The 14,526-nt window shown below is 41.3% G+C and overlaps 1 protein-coding gene across 1 annotated transcript; it reads left to right on the top strand.

The window, feature by feature from the left end:
• Positions 1–11,955: 11,955 nt before the first annotated feature.
• Positions 11,956–13,214, top strand: LOC112182229 (probable carboxylesterase 15). The gene has a single exon (XM_024320673.2). It carries the CDS (start codon positions 11,988–11,990, stop codon positions 12,990–12,992), a length of 1,005 nt encoding a protein of 334 aa, XP_024176441.1. The 5' UTR covers positions 11,956–11,987; the 3' UTR covers positions 12,993–13,214.
• The last annotated feature ends 1,312 nt before the right edge of the window (positions 13,215–14,526 follow it).

Here is a 14,526-nt window from a genome sequence, read left to right as displayed (position 1 = left end):
AGTAGTCACTTAGATGGTTATACCACATACGTTCGGATTGTTTTAATCCATATAGCGAGCGTTTTAATCTTATTGAAAACATGCTCCGAGGTTTAGAGCCACTTGATTTGGGTAATTGAAGTCCATCTAGAACCTTCATATATATCTCTGAATCTAGATCACCATAGAGATATGTTGTAACCACATCCATAAGTTGCATGTCAAGTTTTTCAGAAACTACCAAACTGACAAGGTAGCGGAACGTTATAACGTCCATTACGGGAGAATATGTCTCCTCGTAATCGATTATAGGGCGTTGTGAGAAACCTTGCCCCACAAGGTGGGCTTTATATCTAACCACCTCATTTTCCTCATTACGCTTTCTAACAAAGACCCATTTATGGCCAACAGGCTTTACATTTGGGGGTGTCTGCATTATAGGCCCAAATACCTAACAGGACCCGCCCCGAATTTCACCCTGAAATCCGAGGTGGCCCTGTGGGGCCCACCTTAGGGATAACTCTACCAAAAATTCGGCAGAGTCACCCCTAAAATAGACTACCCAAAAACTTGTAAAACACAAAAAAAAAAACATCAAGCAAACCAACCTTATACTCCTGGAGCCACCCTGCTCCCAATTACCAACAACTCCACTTTCACAAAACACAAAACTCAACAATACTAATCCCAAAGGTTATCAGAGCAATACTACTAATACACAGGGATATAAAAAGAAGAGTAAAGGATCAAGGGATCCTACACTGCAGAAGTAGTGACAACTATGCCTCAAATGCCATGTACGCCCGACCTCCACTAATTCGCCTGTAAGCTGGGCATTTGAAACAGAAGGGCCCAGGGGAAAATAATGTAAAACACGTTAGAGTGAGTGGACAAAAATAAATAAGTAAGATAATTCAAACGAAAGAAAAAGCTTTAATACTTTCCCACATTTACTCCTTTAAAAACTCGATGCATGCAACGTGGATAAAACATATTTCTTGCAACACGAAAATTCGTGAAAACATTCCAGCCCCGCTGGCCAAAAGAAATCGAGCTAGCCCCGCTAGCTAAAGGTATCAATCAAATGTGGGGAAGAAGTTCTCACCATACAAATAAGGGAGCCTCCCAGGCTCGGGTCGGAGTGTCCCACACTCTGGAGCCTCCCATGCTCTGCTCTACTCACCCACGAACACATAGTAAGCAGGAAGGAGTACTAATAGGCTAGCAAGCAATAAAAAATGATGACCCAGGTATGGTGGTTTAAAACCACACGAAAACTCGAAAATCAGTAAGGCTTCCCCAACATCTCACTAGAAAGTACATAATCCAACGACGTGACCCCGCACGCCAAAATATTCTCAAAATCATAAACCATTAGGCGAGAAATAATCGATAAATATAATTCCATCGAAAATCCCATTTTCGAAAAATATTCCAGAAATCTCAATATCGACGAATAGAAATGTATTATAAATTTCCGAAAATCACCTCGGAAAATAATCCGTCGAAAATCAAGATTTCCAAAAATAAATCATAAATCCAAACCCGAGCATAATAGATTCGTAACCGAAATTCATATAGAAAAACAATGTCAAAATTATAATCCAAGGCAAAATATTATGCTTGATAATAAAATGATAAATAAATTATTATTTTAGGAAAAAAAATAAATGCATGCATCATTCTTTAACAATAAAAGTCCACTCACAGTACTATTGGGCGACCACGCAAACGAGTTCCTTCATTTAACCGTAGCTCGCGACATCGTCCTGTACGCAATTATATTTCCGTAAACGGCAATCCGATAAAATAAATACGAACCTAAACGAAACCCGAAAATCCCTATCTCCATTACTTTTCAAATTCCACCCAATCTCTCCCACAACACCAATTCCTCAATTAACATATTCCACAACGAAAACGAGGGAAATCTGACGGTCGGATTTCTCACAATTCAATCTCAAAACTCCGAACTTCGGAAAATCACAAACAATTCCAAACTCCTCCAAAATTCACCAAACTTCACATACAAGCTCTACAACATTTCTACAATTTAATGGGCTAAAAACTGAAATTAAAACACTACCCTACACGCCTCCACGCGCCACCAACAGTGGCAGCGGGTGGGCTCCACGCGCCGGCGGCCACCACTTCCGATGGCCACCACTTCCGATGGCCACCAAATTTTGGCAGCACCACCTACTTAACAGTCCAAGCATTTTTCACAACTACAACAAGTTCCAATTTTACCTGTAAGTGATCCAAATTGGCCGGTGAAATTTTTCCAGAAAAACCCAAGAACCCTAGAATTTGAGATCGTCGATTCGACCTCTACACTGCAAATCGTGGTTCAAGGCTAGGCGGAAATGATCCTTGGCAAAAACCGCACCTTTGACGCCGGTTTGGTGGCCGGATATGGCCAGAATAGCTGGAAATCGACGAAACCTCCGTTCGGCTACAGTAATATTCGCGGCTCAATTCCGAGCTCCTCCGGCCGAGCCACCTCAAAACACCACCACAGGCGTGACAAAGAGGAGAAGGCGAGCTTGCCGGTGCCTAGATTTCGTCGTGGGTCAGCCGGAGAAGGGAGAAATCGGAGGAAGAAGAAACTGGACCGAAGAGGAAGAAAGGGTCGGGGGAGAGGAGAGAGAAAAGACGGTAGGTTTCCAAAAATGGAAACTTACCACAGTAACTTCCCATATTTATAGAAACTTACCGTGAACAGTAACTTTTACATTTTCTCTTATAACTTTTGCATACAAACTCCAATTTTTACGTACCACATATGCACGCTCTCGGTTTAACGTCCTCTACAAATTACATCAATAACATTTTCTCAAATTTTGACCCGAACGAAAAGTCAACTTTTTAGGGCCACTAAAAGTATCAAAACAGAGTAAAAAGTGAAAGTAATTGTCGTTTACCGTCCAAATGACTAGTAAACCGATAAATTTAGGTTCGGGACGTAACAATACCTGTCTCTTTGCTAGTGAATCTAATTCAGCTTGGATTGCATCTTTCCATTTAGGCCAATCCGCTCTTCGTTGACATTCTTCAACAGAACCATAATCTGAAATATTCTCATGAGGCGGATTGTTTACATCGATGATTAATGGATTATGTTGTGCCAAACTTGCTTTCTTTCTTGGGCGAGAATCCATCGAACCTTTGGGCTCTTACACTTCATGGCAGGAGCTATGGGCCTAGCCACAACGTCACCATAGGAGGGGACGTTGGCACCATGCTTAGTTTCCCTTGAGATGGCATCATCTCTTCTAATTTTAGGGACATCAATCCTTGCAGGCACGTTTGCAACAGGTATGTGTGATCTCGTCACTTTAGCAATATCAGAAAACGCATCAGGCATCGATTCTGCTACGTTCTGAAGATCGTGAATTCTCCGCACTTCAATTTCGGACTGTGTGATTTGGGGATCAAGATGAGACAAAGTGGGGACATACCGCGACAATTTCGGGCGTTCTTGTTGAACATTTATGTTCTTATCTCCCCCTAACGACGGGAAGACTATCTCATCAAAGTGACAATCCATAAATCTAGTAGTAAAGAGATCATCTGTCAAGGGTTATAAATAGCGGATAATGGTTAGAGAGTCATATCCAACATAAATGCCTAAATAGAGACATCAAGCTGCATATAAACTGCACATCCAAATATGCGATTGGCACATAAACTGGCACATCCAAATATGCATAAGTGTGAGACATCAAGCTCATACCCAGTCACCATCTGGGACGCAGAAAAGGGTTGAGTGGCAGTGGGCCTTAGACGAATAAGCGCAGCTGCATGCAATATTGCATAGCCCCAAGCAGAAATAGGGAGATTCTGCGCATAACCAATGCTCGAGCAACCATTTGTAGTCGTTTAATGGCAGCTTCTGCGAGACCATTTTGGGTGTGAACATGAGGAATTGGATGTTCAACTTCAATCCCAATGGACATGCAATAATCATCAAAAGTTTTTGAGTAAACTCCCCAACATTGTCAGGTCTTATGGTCTTAATAAGATGATCAGGGTGGTGAGCCCTTAACTTAATAATTTGTGCTAGGAGTTTAGCAAATGCAACGTTCTTTGTGGATAAAAGCGTGACATGTGACCAACGTGTCGATGCATCAACCAACACCATAAAATATCTAAATGGTCCGCAAGGTGGTTGAATAGGTCCACAAATATCATCTTGGATTCTTTGCAAGAATGGTATGTTTTCTTTAGTGTCCTTCGCATAGGATGGTCTCGATCCAAATTTTGCTAAGGAGCAGGCTTTGCAGAACTAAAGATGGGCTTTTGAAGCAACCAATGAGGATTTTGGTTGAGCCATGAAGTCACAATTGATGTTAGAAGTAGAATTTGGAAGCAAGGAAGCACATGTGGCGTCAATGCCACTCTTGGGCCGTAAGGGGACGGCGACGCCGGCCTGTGATGGCTGGACTTGCAGGGGGGACAACGCCGTGAGGCACAGGGGCTTCTCTCTGGTCCAAAATTCGAGTTTTACTTCTTTTCATTCTAAAGAAAGGATGTCCGCGTGAAGTCTTTAATATACAGATCATCATATTACGACCTGGATGTCCCAAACGGTCATGCCAAAACCTATATGTGTCAGAATCCCATAAGTCATTCCTCATGACATGGTTGGATTCAATGATTCAAATAGTGGTTGCATACAACCCACTAGAACGACATATAAGTTTCTCTAAGACTCTTTTATTTTCGTAGTCATTAGAGGTGATGCAAAGGAACTCTTGTCCATTCTCACAATATGTTTCCACATGAAAAACATTGGCTCTTATATCTTTGAAGCTCAATAGGGTTCTTCCTGCCCTAGGAGCATAAAGGGCTTCGGTGATATTAATATTTGTGTCATTTGGCAACATAAATTGGGTTGGTCCTCTACCATGAATCAATTTAGATGATCCAGCCATTGTAGTCATAGAAGATCGAGTAGGCGTCATCCATAGGAACAATTGCCTATTTCGAAGTATTATATGTGTAGTTGCACTATCCACGAGGCATTCACGCTCTCTGGGAAACATACTGAAAAATAATAAAGTTCAAAATTAAAATATGTCCAAGACATTCAAAAATAAATCGATACTTTATTAATAAAATAGCCAATGATTACATCAAACTTTCTTGACCAAAATCTAATCCAAAAATAAAAATCAAACTATAGACAAATTGTAGTCACTCAATCCATTCGGTAACTCCAATTTAGTTGTGATCAGGTAAGGTAAGGCAAGATTTTGGTGGAGCTGTGCTCACTTTTAAAACCTTTCTCTCAGTTCAAACCTTTCCTAGACATCACAATTAATTTTGGATGAGCCTAGTGAGAAAGAGTTAATACAAAATGTCATTTTATTGATTTAAGGCATAATTGCCATTATAGAATTCATGAAAAAATAAAGGACTACACTAATCAAAATCTGCGACATCCTTGTGCACTAGATTTTCAGATTTGAAGTCCACTATTGTGAGGTTGACGTCATTGTCAGCACATCATCTCCTTCTTCGGCAAGATAGACTTCTTGCTCTCTCAAGTCCCTATATGCCTTGTATCGTGCAGCTAATTGATTGCTTGCATTGCATTGCCTGAACCAATGCTACTTGATCCACATCAATGACACATGTCATGTGATTGCCTCCCTTTAATTGAGGTGCATTGTTTACACTTGGTTGGCATCCCCTAGAGGACTTGGCGCCATTACCACGGCCTTGGGTGGATCCTTTATGTCCTGGAGCTCCATGGCCTCCTCTCCCACATTGCCATGTGTTGCCACGTGTCCGTCCTTCATTCTGACAATTAACTTCCTTTGTATGGCGGTTGTATGGACCTACACGTCCATTTTATCCCTTAACTTTAGGGTTCCACTCCTTGCGCCCTCCCTTGGGTGCATTATTATAATTCGCCTCGTGAACGCTCTTGGTCCCAACGGGCCTTGAATTATAATTCTTCACGAGGATATTATCATGTTTCTTAGCTACAGACTTGACATTAATTAGCTGATGAAACCTCGTGATCCGTCCAGCATTGTACTCACCTCTGTATTGCTTGGATACCAAAATTGCTGACACAGGGAAGGTGGAGAGAGTTTTCTCAATTAGCTCTTGCTCTGTGACGGGTTGTCCACAGAACCCCAACATGGTTTTGAGGCGTAGAGCTTCTGAATTATATTCAGAGACAGACTTGAAGTCGGCAAATCGTAGATTGCTCCATTGAACCTTCAAGTCAGGGATGAGGGAATCCTGGACATTACTAAAACGCTCTTCTAGCGCAACCCATAGTTCTCTAGCATCCTTGAGTGCCATGTACTCCAATCGGAGTGTTTTGTCCATGTGGCGTCTCATCAAGATGAGGGCAGTGACGTTATTTGTAGCCGCATGCTAGAATATGAGCTCAGGGTTTGGTGCCTGAATTATGGGTAGGATCCCTTTTGAAGTGAGATGATTCTCAACATTTGTGACCCAACTGTGGTACTCCAAGCCAGTTGAATCAAGCATGGGAAAGTCGAGCTTCGGTTTCGACATCCTGAAAATAAGAAGAAGAAATAGATTAGTTTCGGAGTCAATGCTTCCACGAAAACTAATAAATAATAAGATTTATGAGCCATGCTACCAAGAAATTGATCGATTTCCAAGAATTTTTGGATTAGACAGTCATAAATCGATGCTTACGGAGGCTCTTAGTTCGAAGTCTTACGAACACTCTTAGTTCATTTAGCGTGAATCCCCACGATTCCGCATTTTAAATAATTGAACCCATGTTATAAGAAAGGTGGGATGTAGAAGAAGGGAGGTTGCAAGTCCCCGAAAAAAGAAAAGAAATTTAAAAACAGAAAGCAGGAACTTGAATTAAAACGTAATTACTTGGTTAATCGGAGCTTGAAACCTTGATTACTTGGAAACTTGAACCTTTAAAGATGATGTAGGTTGAATAGAAGGACCTTAGATGGCTTGGTCGCTTGCAGGTTGCAGCTTTGTAGTTGCTGCCGAAGGTTGAGGGGTCGAAGGCTGCTACTTGGTGCACGGAGGCGAGCAGTCAGAAGGCTAGCAATGCTAGCTGCGTTGCGGTGATGCTGCAGGGCTGTAGAGGCAGTAGTGTAGTGATACAGGGCTGCAGGCGCACAGGCAAGCGGCAGCGAGCGCAGGGTAGATTGCAGTGGTGGCTTAAGCTAGCACGGGCTAGGGGCAGCAAGGCTAATTGGTGAAGGAGTTTTCGATTTTGGGTTTTGGTTTTGGTTTTGGTTCGTGCTGATAACGTGTTTAAGAATAAAGGATTCGAGAGAGATTGATGAGAGAATTGTGTGTTCCACTATTGATAATAGGAGCCCTATATATAGGGATTACAAAGTACATATTCTAATAATACAAGGAAAACCATTCTGAATAGGACTAGGAATTCTAAAACCTTCTCTCCTATTACAATCATAGAACTAATCCTATTTTGATAAGGCACACAAATGTCAACATTCTTCAACACTTATGACTTGAAATGCCTGGCTTGATCGAATTTCCTTGTCTTGTCAAAGAAAGCCAGAACACTAACTACATACTCAGCTAGGTTGAGAGAGACAACCCTTTTAAGTGGACTTTCTGGGTAATTGTTTGCTTTTTTTTTTACCACTCTTTCTGTTGCTGGTTAGTATTTTGAGTACACCTATAATTTCGATCTATTTTATAGACCACACTAAAAGAATCAAGATGGACATAACAAATTGCCCTTGTTCGATCAGCATAGAGTAACTGGCTACTTATTTTTTCCTTTCATTCTTATGACAAGTACGTAGTGTTTTCAAGTGTTCTTACTTTTTAATAACGTGATTTGCTTTGTGTTAACTTATGGTATGTACTGATCTTCCATTCCATATGGTGGATGAATTGAAGAAATGTCTGTGTTTGGTTTATGTTCAATACATCTTCCCTTTGATCTTGTTAAAAAAACGTATTTACGGGCCCTAAATGTCGAAAAAGTCATAGCCGGACCTGACTGACATGAGGCTCATGAGTCGGCCGTCTCAGGCCTTTTTTTTTTTTTTTTTTTTTTGGGTTTTAAAAAAATTATTAAGTAAATAAAATGTATGTTTTTTACCAAACAATAAATTGATTTAGTTGGCAAGTTGCATTCTTTTCTTTTATGTTACCCCTAACCTAGGTTCGAATCCCCTTTCAGTTGTGTATTTATTTATTTATTTTTCTTTTCAATTATTTTTTTTGTAAATATATTTTTTCTTTTTTATAAAAAAATGTAGGCCCATTTTAATTTTTTGCCTCAAGCCTTAAAATCTCAAGTCCGGGCCTGCGAAAAACTTGCATGATATAAGATCTTCAACATTTAAGATAATGACCCAAGTGGATGCATCGAGGTCGAGTTGTGATGAGATTTTTGCAGCTGTGGATGGGAGAATATCTAATGAGCAGGCTGATCGTTTAATTCGTCCATTTACTAGAAGTGAAATTGAGGTTGCTTTGAAGGGTATGGGTCCTACAAAGTCGCCGGGACCTGATGGGATGCCTCCAATTTTTTATCAACGTTACTGGTCAACGGTTGGAGATGATGTGGTAACTCGTTGTTTAGACTTTCTCAATGGTCAAGGTACAATTAAGGGTTTGAATGATACTTTGATAGCTCTAATTCCGAAGGTAGCAAATCCTAAGAAGGTGACGGAATTTCGTCCGATCAGTTTGTGCAATGTTTTGTATAAATTGATTTCGAAAACTCTAGCTAATAGATTGAAGATAGTGCTTCCTTCGGTGATCTCAGAATTTCAGAGTGCCTTTGTCCCGGGCCGGTTGATTCATGATAATGTTATCGCTGCTTTTGAGACGGTTCATAATTTAAAAAGACGGGGTAAAAAGAGTAGACAGAAGGCGACGGTGAAACTTGACATGGCAAAGGCATATGATCGGGTGGAATGGGACTTTTTGAAGGGTATGATGGATAGGCTGGGTTTTCCAGATAGATTTATCAGATTGGTTATGGATTGCATTCAGACGGTTTCCTACTCGGTCTTAATTCAGGGGCGTCCTTTTGGTAGAATTATTCCAACGAGAGGTCTCCGGCAGGGAGATCCTATTTCCCCATATCTTTTTCTGTTAGTGGCAGAGGGATTCTCTTCATTGTTGAGGAATGCTGCACGAGAGAAACTTCTGCATGGTGTAGCTATTGCAAGAGGAGCTCCATCGATAACCCACCTTTTTTTTGCAGACGATAGTCTTCTTTTCTGTGACGCTACGGTTGGGGATTGTACTAAACTTAAGCAGATTTTCTCGGTCTATGAGCTGGCTTCTGGGCAGAAAATAAATAATGAGAAGTCAGCTATCAGTTTCAGCCCTAGAACAATAAATGGTGTGAAGGAGGAGTGTGCGGAAGTGATGGATATGAAGACCGTCCCTTGTCATGAACGTTATCTAGGGTTGCCTACGGTAACAGGGAGGAGTAAGAAAAAGTTGTTTAAAGGCTTGACAGATAGAGTGTGGCAGCGTATTCAAGGCTGGGAAGGCAAAATTCTTTCTAAGGGTGGCAAGGAAATTCTAGAAAAGGCAGTTGCGCAATCTATTCCTACGTACATGATGAGCGTATTCCAACTTCCCGGGGGTGTCTGTGAGGAGATTAATAAACACTTAGCAAAGTTTTGGTGGGGGAAACCGGGGGTAGAGGCATTCACTGGAGAAAGTGGGAAAAGTTGTGTTTGCCAAAGAATGAAGGGGGACTGGGATTTAGGGAGTTTCAAAGTTTTAATAAAGCTCTGGTTGCTAAGATGGGGTGGAGGTTATGCTCTGGAGGGGGCTCTTTGATTGGGAAAATGTTGAAAGCCAAATACTTTCCAAAATGTAGTTTCCTGATGGCTGAAATGGGGTCCGATCCTTCCAGTATTTGGCGTGCTATAGTAAGGGGGAGAGACTTGCTCTTAAAAGGTTTACGGTGGAGGGTTTCTAATGGAAGGAGTATAAGGGTGTTCATGGACCCTTGGGTTCCAAATATTGAGGGTTTTGGAGTGACGTGGAAGCCAGGCTTGGACAGAAATATGTTGGTATCAGATTTAATAACGGAGTCTGGAGCATGGGATTTGCAGTTGCTAGAACGGATTGGAACGGTTCAAGAAGTTGATGCCATATTGAGAATTCCTCTTACTCGTGTGGATGGACAGGATAGATTGATCTGGAACCAAAATAAGAATGGAAGATATTCGGTAAAGAGTGCGTATTGGCTGGCTATGAAAGAAGCTAGGCAGAGAATCAATGGGCAGCAGGCGGTACCGGTGGTCACTGAGCATTGGCGACATCTTTGGAAGCTTAGAGTACCTCCTAAGATGTCCCATTTTCTGTGGAGGTGTTCGACGGGGTTCATGCCGTGCATGGGGGCTCTTTATCAACGGCGGATCTCTAATAATTCAATGTGTCCGAGGTGCCAGGTGTCTGAAGAAACGCCCTTGCACGCAACACGATCGTGTTCTCTTTGTGTTGCGGTGTTGGAGAGGGCGAGTTTTTATTTGAAATTGGACCCGGGTACGCTGAATAGTTTTTCTTCGTTTGTTGATCATGCTATAAAAGTTTTAACTATAGATGAGATGAAGTTGTTAATTATCATTTTATGGAGCAATTGGAAAGAAAGGAATCTGGTCGTGCATGGTGGTCAACCTAGACATTCTTCAGTCATATATGACCAATGCTACTCTATTTGGACAAGCTTGCTTGCGGTGCAAGAGAGAGAGGGTAGTGGTGGGAGGAATAATGGGGTTATGGCTTCTGAGAATGCTAGGTGGACTCCACCATCTCCGGGGGGATTGAAGCTCAATTGTGATGCTTCTGTTATTGACAATGAGTCACAAATTGGGATGGGTGCGTTAATTAGAGGAGGTGATGGGGAATTGGTGCTTGCTGTGGGGGACCGGTTGCAGGGGCGTCTTCAGCCATGTGCAGCTGAGTTGCAGGCATTAATAATGGGACTGGAGGTAATGGTAGAGAATGGATGGAGGCTGGAAAAGGTTGAAACTGATTCCCTAGAGGCCGTTCAATTGGTAAATGGAAGTGATGATTGTTTGGCTCCGGAGGGAGTTTTGGTTGACAAGGTCAGGGTACTATTGGCTTCTGTTGGTACTCAAGGTATTTTTCATGTTCCCAGAAGTGCGAATAGTGCTGCTCATGTGATTGCAAAGTCTGTAGCCCGATTAAATGGGCGTGTTAGTTGGTTAGGGGTTGGGCCCTCTTGGCTCATGGATGTCGTCGTTGATGATAGACCCGTAACTCATGGTAGTAGTAGGGAAGGGAGTGGGGACTCTTTGTCCACCGCCGGTCATTCCCATATTTTGTAATCGTTTTCATTTGAATAAAGTTACTTATTCTCAAAAAAAAAGATAATGACCCAAGTCACCCAACTAAGGAGGAGAAGACGCGGGAGCTGGGGACACTAATGCAAATGAAAGAAAAATTATAATGCTGTAAATCTTGCATCTGGTATTCTGGTACAAATTAAATATGGTCGACTTGGTAGAGTCTATTATTGACAAGAACTAATAATATATGGTGCATACTTGCACATAAAGTTGTGCAAATAGGAACAGTCTGAATAAGCATTACTACGTCATTAAGAGTAAACAAAACAGAGTCTACGTACCAGCTAGATGACACAAACCATTAAGAGTTGACGTGATATCCATATGAATTTAGTAATGTCCATAAAATAATGTGTCAACTCTTAATGGTAGAAAAGTATATACACATTATTTTATACACATTACTAAATTCATATGGATATCACGTCAACTCTTAATGGTTTGTGTCATCCAGCTGGTACGTAGACTCTGTTTTGTTTACTCTTAATGATTGCTTTCTAAGAGTGAAAAACCAGATGGTGATGGTGCTTGCCAACTTCTACTAAAGTAGTTCTTAATGCATATACTGATTCGTCCCAAGTCTATATATAAACTAATCCGGCCTCTCTTTTAATTCATGCATGCACACCAAGACTGACAGAATAGATCGCAACACCATTAACCATGGTCCAAGAGAAGAAGGTGGTTATTCAAGTATCTGACTGGCTTAGAGTATACGACGACGGCTCAGTCGACCGGACATGGACAGGACTCCCGGAGTTCACTTTCCTATTTCATTCGGTTTCACCTCACGAGGAATTCATCAATGGCGTTGCCACAAAAGACGTGGTCATTGACAAAACATCCGACCATCGCGTCCGAATATACCTACCGGAGAGAAAGCCGGAGGACAATGACGACACTAAGCTACCCATAATCCTTCATTTCCATGGAGGGGGCTTTTGCATTTCCGAAGCCGATTGGTACATGTACTACTACATCTACTCCAAGATCACACGCGCGGCTAACGCTATTGTTGTCTCCGTCTATCTAAGACAAGCCCCCGAGCACCGTCTTCCAGCTCAGATAGATGACAGCTTCAGTGCTCTCCTCTGGCTACGATCTGTGGCTCAAGCAGATTCGTATGAACCGTGGTTAAATGAACATGCAAACTTGAACCGCATTTTCCTCATAGGGGACAGTTCAGGAGGAAACATTGTCCATGAAGTGGCTGCTCGGGCAGGGAATGCGGATTTGGGTCAGTTCAAGTTATCCGGTGGGATTCTTATCCAACCTGGCTTTGTCCGGGTAACGAGGAGCAAGTCGGAGTTGGAACAGCCACAGACATCATTTTTTAACGTAGATATGGTGGACAAGTTGTTCAGCTTTTCACTTCCGATGGGGTCAACCAAAGACCATCGGATCACATGTCCGATGGGTTCATTGGCCCCGCCTTTGGACAGTCTGAAGCTGCCTCCGATGCTCATTTTCATTGGTGGGATCGACATATTTCAGGACACTGAGATGGAATACTATGAGGCCATGAAGAAGGCTAACCACGATGTGCAGCTCTTGACTATCCCCGGAATGAGACATGCGTTTTATCTCAACGCGGACATGGACCCACGCATGGCTGCCCCAACTGAAAGTCTAGTTTCTGGGGTGGTAGAGTTCGTCAAGAAGCATTGAAATGCGCGCTCTCCATGGTAATAATTAATTATGATGTTTTGCTATTAATCTGTCCGTCGTGTTCTCCTTGTTTTACCAGCAAGTCTCAGCTAGCAATAAAAGACATCCAGCATATTATATGTATCGTATATATGACGATATTTTCCCCATTGATCAAATGATCAGTGGTGCATGTACAAGATGTTTCTTTTTGTAATTTTCTTCCTGGCAGTAAAGAAAAAAAAATCGAAAGAAGCATTTAAAATTTTTGAAAACTATTCTGGAAATGATCAGTGGTGATTAACTAGAAAATTATGAAATGTAACATTTAAAAGTTTCAAGAAATACAAAAATTGCTATCACTGTTGAGTTTCTTCAAAATTAAATTTGTAATTCACAATTTTACACATCTAAAATGAGTAAAAGTAGAGAATAACGAAGTCAAAAAAACAAGAGCTAGGATTCATAGATTTAATTCCTCTATGGATCATTCTTGTTCCCTTTGCCAGTTAGATGTTTAATCTCAAGATCACCTTTTCTGTAATTGTCCTCTTGCAAAAGAGTTTGGAATTGATTCAATAATGATAATCCTAGCAGTGCCTCCAATATTGTACCTTGGCTATGCCAAACCTATAATTCTACAACTTAGAGCAACTCCAACAGCTTCCCTATAATTTTTGTATTATAGGGTAGCAAAAGTCAAAGTTTTAGCTAGTTTTTCTTCTCCAACTCCAACAGATTCCCTATTTTGCAGCAATCTCTAAAATCTCCATAATTCTTCCTTAAATTTTAGAGATTGCTGTAAATTTAGAGAATTTGGTTTTCTCTCTCTTCATTATCTCTAAAATAGGGATAATTATGGGGAATCTGTTGGAGTAAAAGAGACTCATTCTTCCCTAAAATAGAGTAAAATCAAAATATAGGGAAGCTGTTGGAGTTACTCTTATGACAATAAAGAACTCATGAGTAAAATTTTTATTCTTTGCTGGAAAATTTGGGAAAGCTGAACAATCTCATATTTAGAAATGTTCAACGGCACCCAGTGAAGATTCCCTTTTGTGCCGCTGCTATTACTTCTAGCCATTGGAAAGCTAATCCTACTACTTATCCTAAGAATTTTTGCAAAGCCCGATCAATCAAGGGGCACCTTTCAAGCAATTCGTGACCCCTTTGGTTCCCCCCTCATTTGCTGGATCCAGGAATCTAAGTAACATTAATGGTCTCATAGCAGAAGGTTTTGCTCTTAGAGAGGTACTCCTCCAAGCTATCCATCAAGCTTTCAAGAAAATTCAAGTAGAGCGTGATTCTAGAATATTACTATACTGTACCAATGGAAGATGTAGCATTCCCTGGAGGTAGACTCAAGAAGATTGATTGTGAATGATATAAACCGGCTTGCACAAAGCATTGAAGTAGTTTTCTTCAAGCACATCTTCCATGAAGCTAATTTTATAGCGGATTGTTTGGCTAAAATGAGACATGCACTCGGTGGATGGAAATCAGACGTGAACTTGATGTCTCTCTCTTAACTCAGTGTAGGTTTCCCAAGATGTTT

Source organism: Rosa chinensis, chromosome 1 (assembly GCF_002994745.2).
Source record: "Rosa chinensis cultivar Old Blush chromosome 1, RchiOBHm-V2, whole genome shotgun sequence".
NCBI lineage: Eukaryota > Viridiplantae > Streptophyta > Magnoliopsida > Rosales > Rosaceae > Rosa > Rosa chinensis.
The sequence above is the reverse complement of the archived record's forward strand: the minus strand, read 5'-3'. Positions and strand labels throughout refer to the sequence as shown.

What these genes read in the sequence shown, in the direction of transcription:
- LOC112182229 (XM_024320673.2), top strand. Translation starts at nt 11,988, where the DNA reads ATGGTCCAAGAGAAGAAGGTGGTTATTCAAGTATCTGACTGGCTTAGA.